This window comes from Chiloscyllium plagiosum, unplaced genomic scaffold, assembly GCF_037043375.1.
Source record: "Chiloscyllium plagiosum isolate Xiang-an unplaced genomic scaffold, Cpla_swu_hap1 HiC_scaffold_18, whole genome shotgun sequence".
In the NCBI taxonomy this organism is placed as follows: Eukaryota; Metazoa; Chordata; class Chondrichthyes; order Orectolobiformes; family Hemiscylliidae; genus Chiloscyllium; species Chiloscyllium plagiosum.
Window position 1 is genome coordinate 92,523,138 of NW_028270156.1, and position 13,522 is coordinate 92,536,659.

The 13,522-nt window shown below is 44.2% G+C and overlaps 1 protein-coding gene across 1 annotated transcript in view; it reads right to left on the reverse strand.

The window, feature by feature from the left end:
- Positions 1-1,191: 1,191 nt before the first annotated feature.
- The window catches only part of LOC148147062 (putative G protein-coupled receptor 139), a 65,429-nt gene continuing 53,098 nt past the window's right edge, over positions 1,192-13,522 (reverse strand). Inside the window, exon 2 of the mRNA XM_087996216.1 lies at positions 1,192-2,099. Coding sequence (XP_087852342.1) covers positions 1,192-2,099 — 908 coding nt within the window. The remainder of the gene's footprint in view (positions 2,100-13,522) is intronic.

Here is a 13,522-nt window from a genome sequence, read left to right on the forward strand (position 1 = left end):
GCCTCACCCGTTTGCTTTCTCTCTCCGAGATAGGCTTGCCCACTCCGTCCCAACCCGGTCTCACGAGTTTGCTCTCTCTATTCCACACAGAGTCGCTTCCTACCTCACTCACGGGAATGATGTTCGCTTGTTTGTTAGCACTCTCAGGCACTATCTCTTTACCCCCTCCATTCCAGCATCACTTGTTTGCTCGCTGTTTCACATCCAGGCTCACTACCGCCCTTCCTCCTCGCCCCGTTCATTCACTCGCACTCTTCCTTCACCTTGTTCGCTATCTCTTTATTACTCGTTCCCTGTGGATCTCTCTCGTTCGATCCCATCCTCCCAACCTCACTCGTTATCTCACTGTTTCTCCAGGTATGGCTTATTCCCAGTCCTCCGGTCTCACTCATTCACTCGGTCTCGCCCACCAATGCTCACTCGCTCAAACCTACTGTGTCCCCGAACAATGGCTATTGGCCCAAGCCTGATATTGTTAAAATACCTTTCGTCTAAAGCACCGCACCAATCTCTGTTCGTGTAGGATCGGCCTGAATATTCGCACACTTCCTCTGCTCCACTTGCAATGGCAGGTGAGACAGGACTCGAGGAAGAGAGGAGATTTGGAGGGAGGGAGTACATGACGGAAAGAGAGTGAAGGAAAATGGGAAAGGGAGGGAGAATGAAATATAATTAGTAAATAGGAGTAGGAGAGAGAGACAGAGGGACAGTGTGACATTAGGAGAGAGATACATAGGGATGAAGAAAAAGGGAGACAGATGAATCGTACAGTGTCCAGATCGAATTAGGGGACACAGAGTTGAAAGCCAGGACAGAGTGATTTAAAACCAATTCCTGAGCTCAGGCCCGATACCGTCCCCGTACCTGAGGATCAGGACTTGGGGCTGAGTCTGACTCTGCTCACATCAGCTTCCTCAACGCAAAGACAAACAAACATACCATTCACTCTGCTGCTCGGGACTTTTTAATATACAACTTTATTGTTTACAAATTGAAGTGATCGATTCAGTCAATGGGATGGTGCCTTTTCTCATTGACCCCTGAACTGCGAGAAGCAATGAAATGTGTTTCCGAAGTCCCTACTGGGATAAGCTTGGACAAACCAGCACTGCAAGCAGTGTGTTACCATAGCGATAGGCAGCTTTATCGCTGAAACATTATACTGAAATTTAAAAATCTCAGATGGATTGATTAATGTGTGAACTTAATTGACTGATGGATTTTGATAAAGGGATATTTCAGCACATTCTTCACCTGCTGTCTGAACTTAGTCTGGGTCACGGCATAAATCGCCGTGTTTGTGCAGCAACTGAGGAGCTGCAACATGAAGCCCAATTCTCGCACAAAGGGATGGAGATAAACAGACCGATACCCAATATAATCCATCCGATTCCATATAGAAAACACCATTAACATTGACCATAACAAGATGAAATTAGCCGAGATGACAAACAGTAAAACGAGAGATTTTTTTCGATTTCTCATTTCTGTGTCAGACTGAGCTGCCCCATTGGTGTGAGCCCGGAGTCTCGTGCGGGCTCTGCTGGTCACTAAAATGTGTCTGACTGTGAAAACATTGAGCAGCAGAATCAGGAGAAATGGGAGAGCTGGGGTTAGAATGTGGTGGAGGAACTCGATTGTGGCCCAGTCACGGGAGAAATAAACAGCGAGTGTTACATCACAAAACCAGGGGGCGTTGGACAGCCCATACCGTGCTGTAAGCATAAAATACCAAAACATGTTCTTTAAACAGCTCAGCATAGTCACTGCTCCCAGAACCACAGCCGCCTTTTTCTCACTGCAAAATTTACTTTTCAGCTTCTGGCAACAAATGGCCACGAACCGATCAAAGGTGAAAGTGACGGTGAACCAGACAGAGCAGTCAGTGGCTGTATAAAGCAGGACGGCGTGGATATTACACACGGGAATGTTCCTCAGAAAAGAAAACTGTTTCATATAAACAATGGGAATGTGTCTTAGTATCAGGTCGAGGATAATGACCAGAAGATCTGCCACTGCCATCGCCTCCAGGTAACGTGTGACGCATGGAGACAATCCACAATCTTTATGAAGCAGAACGTAGACCGTCACTATATTAACTGTGAGGAAGGAAAACAAACAAATTGTACATTCGACTGGAGCGAAATTGACCAGTTTGACAGAGGACCCAGTGAGATGTTTAGACGTGTCACTGTATTCATGGATTTATTAAAATAATTCGAAAGGAAATAATAAATGGATGGTCTGAATTACTGAAAAAAGTGTCACAAAACACAAGAAACCCCCCCTCCCCAAACACAGAGAGACACATTCATAAGAACAGACGGTTTTTACAACAATTCCAACACATTCGATCAGTTGAGAACAGACACAGTTCACTTCATTCAAGTTCCTAATACCTCGTGTGTAAACGTTGCTCTCCTGAAGGATTCCCTCCCAGTTCCATGAAAACAAACGGAGTTTGGAAATTTCTGACTTTTCGTGTAAATTGTGGTCGATCCTGTGTCGTGAAGACATGTAAATGCAGAGAAAATGTATTCACCCCTTTAACTGCTTGAGGGGACTTCGGAACAGTGTCTCTATGTCCCTGGGATGGGATCTCTTCCCTCAGGATCGTATCTTTCACTCAATTCGCTGACGTCCGGCCGTTGACAAGTAAAATCAGGGAAGTAATATTCTGGGTAATTTCGGGTATAGAATGCTCCAGAAAATGTTGAGTAAATAAATTTGAAGGGAATGTCGGGTACAGATTGTTCCAGGAAATGTAGGCAATGTATTATTCCGGGGATTGGCCGGTATAGAATGTTGCAGGGAATGTCGGGTACAGAATTTGATAGAGTCATAAAGACCTTCATCAGAAAGACCCTTCTACCCACTAACTTTGGTGAGACCCACTCAGGCTCACGGTGGGAATCCTTCCGCCAAACAACTCAACTTGTGCTTTGTTCACAAATTGAATAAGACAAAGATAAAGCTCAAAAAAGCTCAAGATCGTTTTTAATGTCTGTGTAGATGTCAACGCTTATTCAGCTATTCTCCCCCATCTCGTTTTCAGTTCTGTCTAACACTCCCGGATGTAAAATGTTCCGTATTCAGTTCCCAATATTGGTGACCCTATAACCATGTCTTTCTGATGCCATTAAATCGTATCCATTTCCCTCAATGTATTCAGTAATTTCCTCAGTCTGTTTTGAGAATATAGAAGAAATTCAGGTCGAGTGCCTTTCATTCAGCTTTTTAACCCACTATTCCCTGACACATTGTAACCTGTATTCGATGATACCTTCATACACACATGTTCAAACTTGATTGTTAATGTTTCATGAAGCCCCAACCACCATCCGCGGTTATATCCTATCCCACTGGCAGGACAAACTTAACAGTAGTGGTGGCACGGGAGGGTGCAATCAGGAAAGGAGTTATCCTGGAATTCCCCAAGGTTGATTACAGAACACGGGAAATCTCATAGGAACAGGTTAGAGATGGGCATGGAAATCACCTGGTAGTGTGCCATCCACACCACACCGCGGTTATAACTCAGATCCCCTCGATGTTGAAAACAAATGGGAGGAAGCACTGACAGTCACAAGGGCACAGAACGTACTCTGGGTGAGGTACTTCAATGTCCATCACCAAGAGTGGCTCCACAGGCTCACGGCTGACTGAGCAGGGCGAAGCCTCAGTACACAGCAGCCAGACTGTGGGAAATAACAGTGGAACCATGAAGACGGGAACATGCGCATTAACCCACTTGTCACAGATCGCTCTATCCAGAAAAGTATCGGTCAGAGCAATCAGCATAGAGTCCTGGTGGAAGGAAATTCTCAGCCTCATTTTGAAGATAACGCCCTCTGTGTAATGTGGCACTACATCCTTTGACGTAAGACATACATCCAGCCGACCGAACAATTGGAAAATGCGCATCCATGAGCCACTATGGTCTATCAGCAGCTGCAGCATCAGTAGCCTTCCTCCATCATAACGTCAGGAGTGGGTTGTTCATTGATTGTTCGAAAAAGGTTGTACATCAATCAAAACTGCACCTACACTGAAACAGGCTCTTCAACACGTCAAGAGTTTCAAACAGGAGCAGAATGAGTCGTTCCAGTCATTCGACGCTGTTACTCAACAATTGGAGTCGATCTTTTCACCTCTCAAACCTGTTACACGTCAAATGGAAGGGAACATTCAGCCTTTCAGGGCTGCTACACAGGAATACGGTGAGGATTGTTTACAGGGTGAGGAACAGCGATAAATTGTTGTTTTTGTTTGTCAGTTTAACACAAATTAACTGCAGTGACACAGTGACGAGTGCTGCGGCCATAACTATTTACAATCAATCTCAATGATCAGGAGTGGAAAAAATGTACAGCTGTTGAGTTTGCTGATGACTCTTACATAAAAAGGAAATGATATTGTCTAGACAAAGTGGAGGTGCTGCGAATGGATACAGCCAGTAACATCAATGGGTTATTGTTTGGCAGATGGAATGTAACACGATATAGCACCTGCCTTTTGTTTTCAGGAAGATTGGAAGACAGTATGTTCCTGAAATGGAAAGCGATTACTGGAGTTAGTGATACAGTGTGCACTGGAGGGCTCACTGTCACCTATTCAGACATCAGACATGTTGCTCCATCTCCCTGATTGCCTGCTCTCTGAATTTCCCAGTGGCAACATTGCTTTCAGTAAACACGGAATATTTTGTTGTGGTTGTTGGCAGTGAGAAATGGTGATGGGGATGGTGCATTGAGAAGTCTATCAACGTGACCGCCTTGAGCCGAGCTGTCATGCTATCTTTCCACTTGGAAACCTGAAGAAGATGAGAGTGGCTGCCTGCTTCTGAATGAAGAGGCTGTGGCTGCAGTGGGCCAGGACAGTGGGTCTTAATTAATATAATGCACTGGGCGTGTACACACTTCTAGATTAATGGAGTAAGTTTTGCATAAATACCTCTGCCTCTCCCGATTGATATGGGGACTCTGCCGAGCCATGTGCACCATCGCGATACCCGCTGTACTGGGAAAACATCCGGCAATCCCTTGTGAGGGAGAACATATTGTATTCATCTCATCCACCATATGTATCCTCTGTCAACGAATGGTGGCACTGATGGCGACATACGATGAGATGATGGATATGTCACCTACTCATTCCTGGAAAGTGCCTGTTCCTAGAATCTGACTCAAATTATGACCATAACAACCACTGGCAGCGCCGTTCTCCCCCTTGTGTGAAGCTGCAGATCGTGTTGAAGGAGGCGACAACGCTCTGTGAAAAGGTCCTTGTTCCCTAAGGGTCATCTTATGTTTTGATCCTGGGCTAAGTATTGCTTGGGAAGCTGTTCCTGAAAAACACGGGTTGGATATTGCAGATCCCTATCCCCAGACAAACACTTACTCCGTGGTTTCAGAGCTACGCTGTCTGCAGCCTCTGCTCCATTTGTTGTTCGTTTTGCAGACCCAGGTGCTGCAACTGCCGAGGTACGAAAAGCAGAGACGCTACTGAGCCTCCCGGCTCTGCTGCATAGACACAGGAGGCGATCATTTATTCATTCGAGGGTATTTTTGGAAGCAAGAGGAGGCAATTCAGCCCCTGAAACTTGTCATACAGGAAAAGGTGGAAGCCATTCACTCACTTGATGAGGGAAGAGTGGTGTACATGATCTATTTGGAATTCAGTAAGGCGTTCGACAAGGTTTTCCATGGGATACTGTTCAGCAAGCGTGGACCTCTTGGAACACGGGGAGAACGAGCCATTTCAATGCAGAACTGTCCCGAAGGTAGAAAATAGTGTGTGGGGCTGGAGGGTTGCCTTTCAGACTGATATCTGTGACCAGTGGAGTGTCACAAGAATCGGTGTTGGGACCACTATCTTTCGTCATTTATAGAAATAATTTGAATGTGAACATAGGAGGTATATTTACTAAGAATGCAGATGATACCAAAATTGGAGGTGTAGCAGAGTTACCTCAGAGGACAAGGGGATCATTATCAAATCGGCCAAAAGGCTGAGGAGTGGCAGTCGAGTTTAGTTTAGATAAGTGTGAGGTGCTGCATTTTGGAAAAGCACATCTTAGCAGGACTTATACACTTAATGGTAGGGTCCTACGGAGTGCTCGTGAGCAAAGAGACCTTGGAGCGCATGTTTGTATTTCCTTGGAAGTAGAATATCAGTTTGATACGAGAGTGAAGAATGCATTTGGTATGTGTTCCTTATTGATCATAAATTTGAGTGTAGGAATTGGGAGTCAGGTCACGACAGAACATTGGTTAGGCCACTTTTGGAATATTGCGTGTAGTTCTAGTCTCCTTCATATCATGGGATCGTGTGAAACGTGGAAGGCTTCAGAAAAGATTTACAAGTATATTGGCTGGGTTGACGGATTTGAGCGAAATGGAGATGCTGGATATGCTGGGCTGTTTTCCTTGGAGCGTCCGAGGCTGAAGGTTGATGTAATAGAGGTGTGCAAAATCTTCAGCGTCATGGATCGGATAATTAGAGACAGTCTTTTCCCTTGTGTATGGTAGCCCAGAACGAGAGGGCATAGGTTTAGGGTGAGAGGGGAAATATATAAATAGGATTGTTGTGTGTGTGTGTGCAATATGTTGCCAGGGGAAGTCGTGGAGACTGGTGCAATTGCTGCATTTAAAAGGCATCTGTTTCGGTCTTTGAATAGGAAGGGTTTGGAGGGATATCGGCAAAATGCTGGCAAACGTGAACAGATTAGGATAGGTTATCTGGTCAGAATGGACGAGTTCGACCGAAGGGTGTATTTCCGTGCTGTACATCTCGATGACTCTAAGACTCTGAAGCCTATTACACTTTGAGCTTCCCAAACCTGCCACACAAAAATACAGCGAGTCATCTTGTTTGCTCACTTACTTACAGTAAAAAAGAACACAGCTACATTATTCAGATTTAAAGGATGGTTTACAGAAGCAGGAGTACGTTTTGCAGTCAATCCAAGATGTCAGGCATTTGAACAGGCCATTCAGTCCCTCAATTCCGTTCCACAGGAGCAGAAGGAGAGCAAACAGCTATTGTAGCCTGTTACTCAGGAACAGGAGGACGACACTTGTTTCCACAAATCTGATACACAGATACAGGAGGCAGTCATTCAAATGCTCAAGACTGGGACATAGGAACAGGAGGCAGTCGCTGAACTGCTTGAGACTGGGACACAGGAACAGAAGGCAAACATTTCACTGTTCGAGACCGGAATGCAGGAACTGGAGGCAAATATTCAACTGCACGAGAATGGGGCACAGGGAAATCTGGCGTCGAGTGAGCCGTCATGATACTGTTACCCAGGATCAGGAGAAGAGACTCAATCTCTACAAGTAAGTGGCAGTGGGAGAGAAGGTGAATTGGCTTGTTACGATCAGAAATATATGAATATGTTGCAGGAGTGAGTCATTTGAGCGAGTCCCAAAACTCATTTCGACCATGGCTGATCTGATTATGACTCCTCATTCCATTTTACGGTGATTCCCCTCTTGGCAGCCTCTGCTCCAAGTGTTGATCATGTTGTAGGCCCAAATGCAGTAACTACAGTGACCATGACTCATCGAGATTGGTCACCAAAGCGTTTTGTCTTCTTGACTGTTCACAGCAGTTTAAAATACAACCTCCGGGAAACTATCCTCAGTATTTCTACTAACTTTCCAAAAACAGAATTAAGTCAAACGCCACACAACTCCATGTGAAAGCCTGGTATGAGTCAATAACAGTTGAGGGGATCGCTCATGTTACTGCGCACATGATCAGCACAGAGTGAAAATGACAAACGTTCAGTGGATAGGCACAGAACCAGTTGCCAAAAACACGTCTCAAAGCCGTTGAAACACCACTCTCCAAAATGAAACTCAGGGCAGGACATCAGGAAGTGAAAAGACGCAAACTATACCTTTAAAGGATTTTTCTAAGTTTTGTAATGGGAGAAACAGATGCTGTAGGATGAGCAACAGTAAGGTCCAGAGAAAGATACAGGAGAGTTATTCACATCAAAACTCGGCAATTAAATTTGGATGGAGGAGAATCAGTTTAAATAGCAGCAAATTGTTGTTCTAACAGCAAGACGTGTTAAGCATCAAGCAGAAGTCTCTCGGGAATGTGAGTAAAAAGTTAAAACTCACCTGTCGCGTCGGGTCCCACCGTTGGTTTTCCAGCAGCAGAAAGTGCGGCAGCGTCGAGAAGGAGACTGTCGGAGACTTAACGACGTTACAAATTTGAGTGTTTGTATTAACCAAAACATTACTCGGGTAATGTCTCCCACCCGTCCTCCTCCTCTTACCAAACAAAAACTGTGCGTCGTTTGGTAAGATGACAAGTGTTTTCTTTCGTGCTTCATTATTTTCAGTGGTCAATTTGCGAATGCAGAACAGTGATAATCATGGTTAGGGCAGTTGCACGTCCTTCCTGCAGTACGTGGCAGTTACGGTTCGCCTCTCGTGTCCCTGTTCACTTAATTTGTTGAAAGTGCACCCAACGTCAACTCCTCTAGAACCACGTTAGCGAACTGGAAGTGGTGCTGGATGAACTTCCAATCATTCGGGAGGCTGGATGGGTTATTGACAGGAGTTGCAGGGAGGCATTTACTCCTTTGCCACATAATGAAGGCAAATGGTTTGCCATCACGAGTAGGAAAGGAAACTCGTAATTACTACAGGAATCTCTTGTAGTGGTTCCCCTCAGCAACAAATATACTGTTTTGGATATTGTTCGGGGGAACGGCTTAGCAAGGATCAGGAATGGGGCATAGGTCTCTTGCGCAGAGTCTGTTCCGTTTCTCAGAAGGGAAGGGAGAAGAGGAGCAGAGCTTTAGACATTGGAGACTCCACAGTTGGGGAAAAGATAGGAGGCTTTATGGGAACGAGAGACACTCATGAGCGGTGTGATGCCTCCCAGGTGACAGCGGTCATGATGTCTCTCATCACGTTTTCGGGATCCTGGAAGCGGAGGCGGAGCAGCCCCTCGTCGTGATCCACATAGGCACCGACGATATAGGTAAGAAGAAAAATGGGGACCTAAAGTAGAAATTCCGGGAGTTGGGTGGATGCTTAGAGTTATAACAGAATTGTTATCTCTGGATTGTTGCCCATGTCACAAGCCATCAAATCGTGGAACAGAGAGACTGGAGCTGAACATGTGGATGCAGGGATGGTGCAGGAAGGAGGGTTTTGCGTTTTGGGATATTTGGAGTTCTTTCTGTGGAAGGTGGGATTTTTACAAACAGGATAGCCTTCATCTGAATCAGAGGGTCACCAATGTCCTGGGAGGGAAATTTGCTAATTCTCTTTCGGAGGGGGGGGGGGTGGTGGTGAAGGATTGTTAAACAAATGCAGTTGGGGTATGAGAACCTAAATTATATTTCTAGTGTTCAAGTGAGTCAGGGTAGTGAGGTCATGTATAGGTTTACAAGGTCATAAAAGTGCACCAGCAACCAGGATTTTGATTTCAAATGAGTGTACTGCAATGCCTGGAACATCCAGAAGAAGGTGTGTGAAATTGCAGCATGGGTTCGTACCTGGAATTTCGATGTTGTGGACATTTCGGAGACATGACAAGAGGAGCGACAGGAATGGTTGTTGCAGATACCGGAATTTATGCGTTTCAGCATGAACAGAGGTGAAGGTAAAAGAAGAGAATGTGTAGCATTCTTAATCACGGGTACCGTTACAACAAATGGATAACGTTGGAGGACTGATCCACTGATGTAGTTTGGGCTGTGGTTCGAAACAGGAATGGACATGTCTCCCTGTTGGGAGTTTTCTATACACCTCCGAATTGTTCCAGGGATGTAGAAGAAAGGATAGCAACGATGATTCTCGATAAGAGCAAGAGTAACAGGATAGTTGTTACGGGCTCTTTAACCTCCCCAATATGGACTGGGAATATTAGTGTTCAGGTAGTTTGCATGGGTCAGTTTTTGTTCAATGTGTACAGTACGCAGACTGGCTAACAAGGGGAGATGCCATATTGGATTTGACACTGACCAACTGTTAGATTTGGAGGTAGATGAGGACTTGGCGATAGTGACCATGATTCGCTTATGTTTACTTGAGAAATGGGCAGGGATACTTATAAATCACAGGGAAAGAGATATAATTGTGGGAAAGGCACAAGGGCGCGATTTGGCCAGGTTTAGCATCCATCGGAAGGGTGATAGTAATGCAGGGGATGGACAAACTTGAAACGTTGAACTTATTTAAGGAGCAGGTACAGTGGATCCTTGATAAGTATGTACCTATCAGGCAGGGAGATGGTTGTCTAGAGAGGGAGAAATGGTTTTCTAAAGAAGTTGAACCTCTTGGCAAGAGGAAGAAAAATGCTTACGTGAAGATGAGGTGTGAAGGCTCAGTTAAGGGGATTGTGAGTTATATGTTCGCCAGAAAATAACTAAGCATAAGACTAATAATACCCAGGAGGATCATGAATACTTGTTGGCAGATAGAATAAAGGAAATTCGCAGGGCCTTCTATCGGTATATCAGCAAGAAAAGAATGATTAACATTAAGGCCAATCAAAGAAAGAAGTGGAGAGTTGTGTGTGGAATTTCGGGACATCGGAGAAGCGCTTAATGAATAATTTTCATCAGCATTCACATTGGAAAAAGGCAATATTAGTGAGGATACGAAGATGCACACTACAGGATTTGATGAGATTCCTATTGACAAAGAGGACGTTTTAGCAATTTTGGAAAATCTGAAAGTGTGTAAGACCTCTGGGTCAGGCGGGACTTATTCTTGGATTCTCTGGGAAGCCAGGGAGGAGATTACAGAGTCATGGCTTCGAAATTTATGCCATCATTGGCGAAAGGATTAGTGCCAGGGATAGCAAATGCTGTTCCTTTTTTTGAGAAGGGGAGTCGGGACAAACCTGGTAATTATAGCTCAGTGAGCCATACTTCGGTTGTGTGTCAGACGTTAAAGAATAAGAGACAGTAATTATAATCATCTGGAAAGGAACTTTTTTTTAGGGATAGCTAACACGGTTTAGCGAAGGGTAGGTCCTGTCTGACTAACATTATTGAGTTCTTCATGAAGTTTACAAAACAGTCGGATGAAGGTAAAACGGTTGATGTGGTGTACATGGAGTTCAGTAAGGCGTTTGATAGTGTTACACACAGTAGGCTATTGCGCAAATTGCAGTGTTTCGGGATTGAAGGTGATTCGGCCATTTGGATCAGACTTTGGCGAGCTGAATGAACAAAGAGGGTTAAAGTTGACAGAAAGTTATCATCCTGGCGCTAAGTTACCAGTGGTGTGCCGCAAGCATGGGCTAGTACATTTGCGGATGACACTAAGGTAGGCAGAGTTGTACAGCGCCAAAGGATTTTGCGATTGATATGGAGACATAGATAAGATGCAGAGTGGTGGCAAATAGAGATTAACGTGGAAAAATGTGAGGTAGTTCACTTTGGAAGAAGTAACAGGAATGCAGAGTACTCGGTTAATGGTAAAACTCTTGGCAGTGCAGATGCACAGAAAGTCCGATAACAGCATAATGTTGTCTGTTATTGAAGGAATTTCTGCTGAAACCTGATATCTGCTTCTTCACCATCGACACCACGAACTGCCAGCTGAAATTAGAGAGTATCTCCAAGAAGATCGCAGCACAACCACCTGAAAAGGAACAGCACTCCGAAAGCTAGTCCTGCCAAATAAACGTCTTGGGTTATAATCTGGTGTTGTGTGATGTCTTAAATTTGTATTTAACTGAGGGTGACATCAAGGAGTCTGAGCAAAATTGCACTTCATGAGAATCATTTGCAAATCCTCCACTGTGAGCACTCATTCATATCGCAAGCGAAGATGTTTATGGTCTGTGCACATCAATCATCTCAGCCCTGCGGCATCTCTGCAAGAGATCGTCAGGGTTCCTTTCCCGGTCCAGACATCTCCAGCTTGTTTTAGGAAGTGTGGAAGGAGGCCATTCAGCTCATTGAGTCGACACTGAGCCAAAGTGAGATGTTCACTGATGATCACATGATGTTCAGACTATTTGTCAACCCTCCACACTTGAAGCAGTCTATGTCCATTGAAACAATACCTGGACATCATTCAATATCGTGCTGTTAATGCGTGAGTTGCATTCATGTAACAGCACTACCAGACACGGTTCAATTCCACAGTAAACGGAGGAGCTCATTCAGTACGTCAACCTGGTTTTCACAAGAATGTGAGCACCTTATTCAGCACATCAAAATTACTGTGCAAGAAAAGGGAGGGCTCATTCAGTCCCTCTGCTTATTATATGGGAAGGAGAAAGTGAGGTCTGCAGATGCTGGAGATCAGAGCTGAAAATGTGTTGCTGGAAAAGCGCAGCAGGTCAGGCAGCATCCAGGGAACAGGAGAATCGACGTTTCGGGCATAAGCCCTTCTTCAGGAAGACAAGCAGTCTGCTCAGGGCCGCACGTCTAATACACGCATCTGAAAGAGACTATTTCAAACCTGAAATCATTTACAAAGGAACAGGTCATTCCGCTTCTAAAATTACTAACACAGGTGTCAAAATGTTCCAATATCACGAAAAAAATGGAGTAAGGATTGCACAGTTGGACATCCCCACCTTGTTCCTCGTGGCTTCATTACTCAGTTCATACGTATTATTTAGCATGATGTTCTGGCACAAGGCATGAAGCCTTCTTTTAAACTGGTCGCAAATCCATCTTCCATCTCTGAGAGAGCAGACCCATGTTCTCTCTTGAGGTCACAAGCTGGTGGGAAATGTCTGACTATTTCAGAATGAAGGTATCGTGGCTGCTGGCAGGATTTTGAACAATATAACTTTAAGTGCAGAGATACACAATAACTCTGAATTAAAGTGTTCAGAATTCATTTAGAGCCTGTACCTCTCTGCAAATCGACGTGAGATCTCTGCATAGGCATGTAAACTATCTGGACTTGAACATTCGATGGAATGTATGGCATGTCTCCGCTTATCAATGGTTGTCTGCGACATAATGAACGTTTATCCATAACGAAGTTTCAAATTCTTAGACTCTCAAAGCGCTACAGATGAAACTCTTAGTTACTGCATTCTCTACTTATGGTAACATTAGGACAGGTTATGGTCTGGTGCAACTCTTTCATACTGTGTCAATGACATGGTGGTCAATATTTATAAAGTAGACCCAGTTTGTACACAATTCTCCAAATATTGTTTCAAAAAAACACAACCATTGAGTAGTATATATTTACTCTGGTACGTTTCTTTTTTTCGCATTTCACATGTCATTTACAGTTATAATTACTTACTGTCCCCTATGGATTCTGAAGGTGACGTATAACCAAGATCATTTTAGAAACAGCACTTCCCAACATCTCCCTTTTTTAGAAACATAAGTGAGAATTATTATACTTGTTATTCACAACTGAATACTTTATATACATTGCGAACTGTTATTTACCAAACACTGATTTTTGATACCCCACAGCATTCCGTCCATGGAATATCACGACTTTCTTCATTTTTCCTATTATGCAATTTTTAATCCATTCGGACTATTTTCTACCCT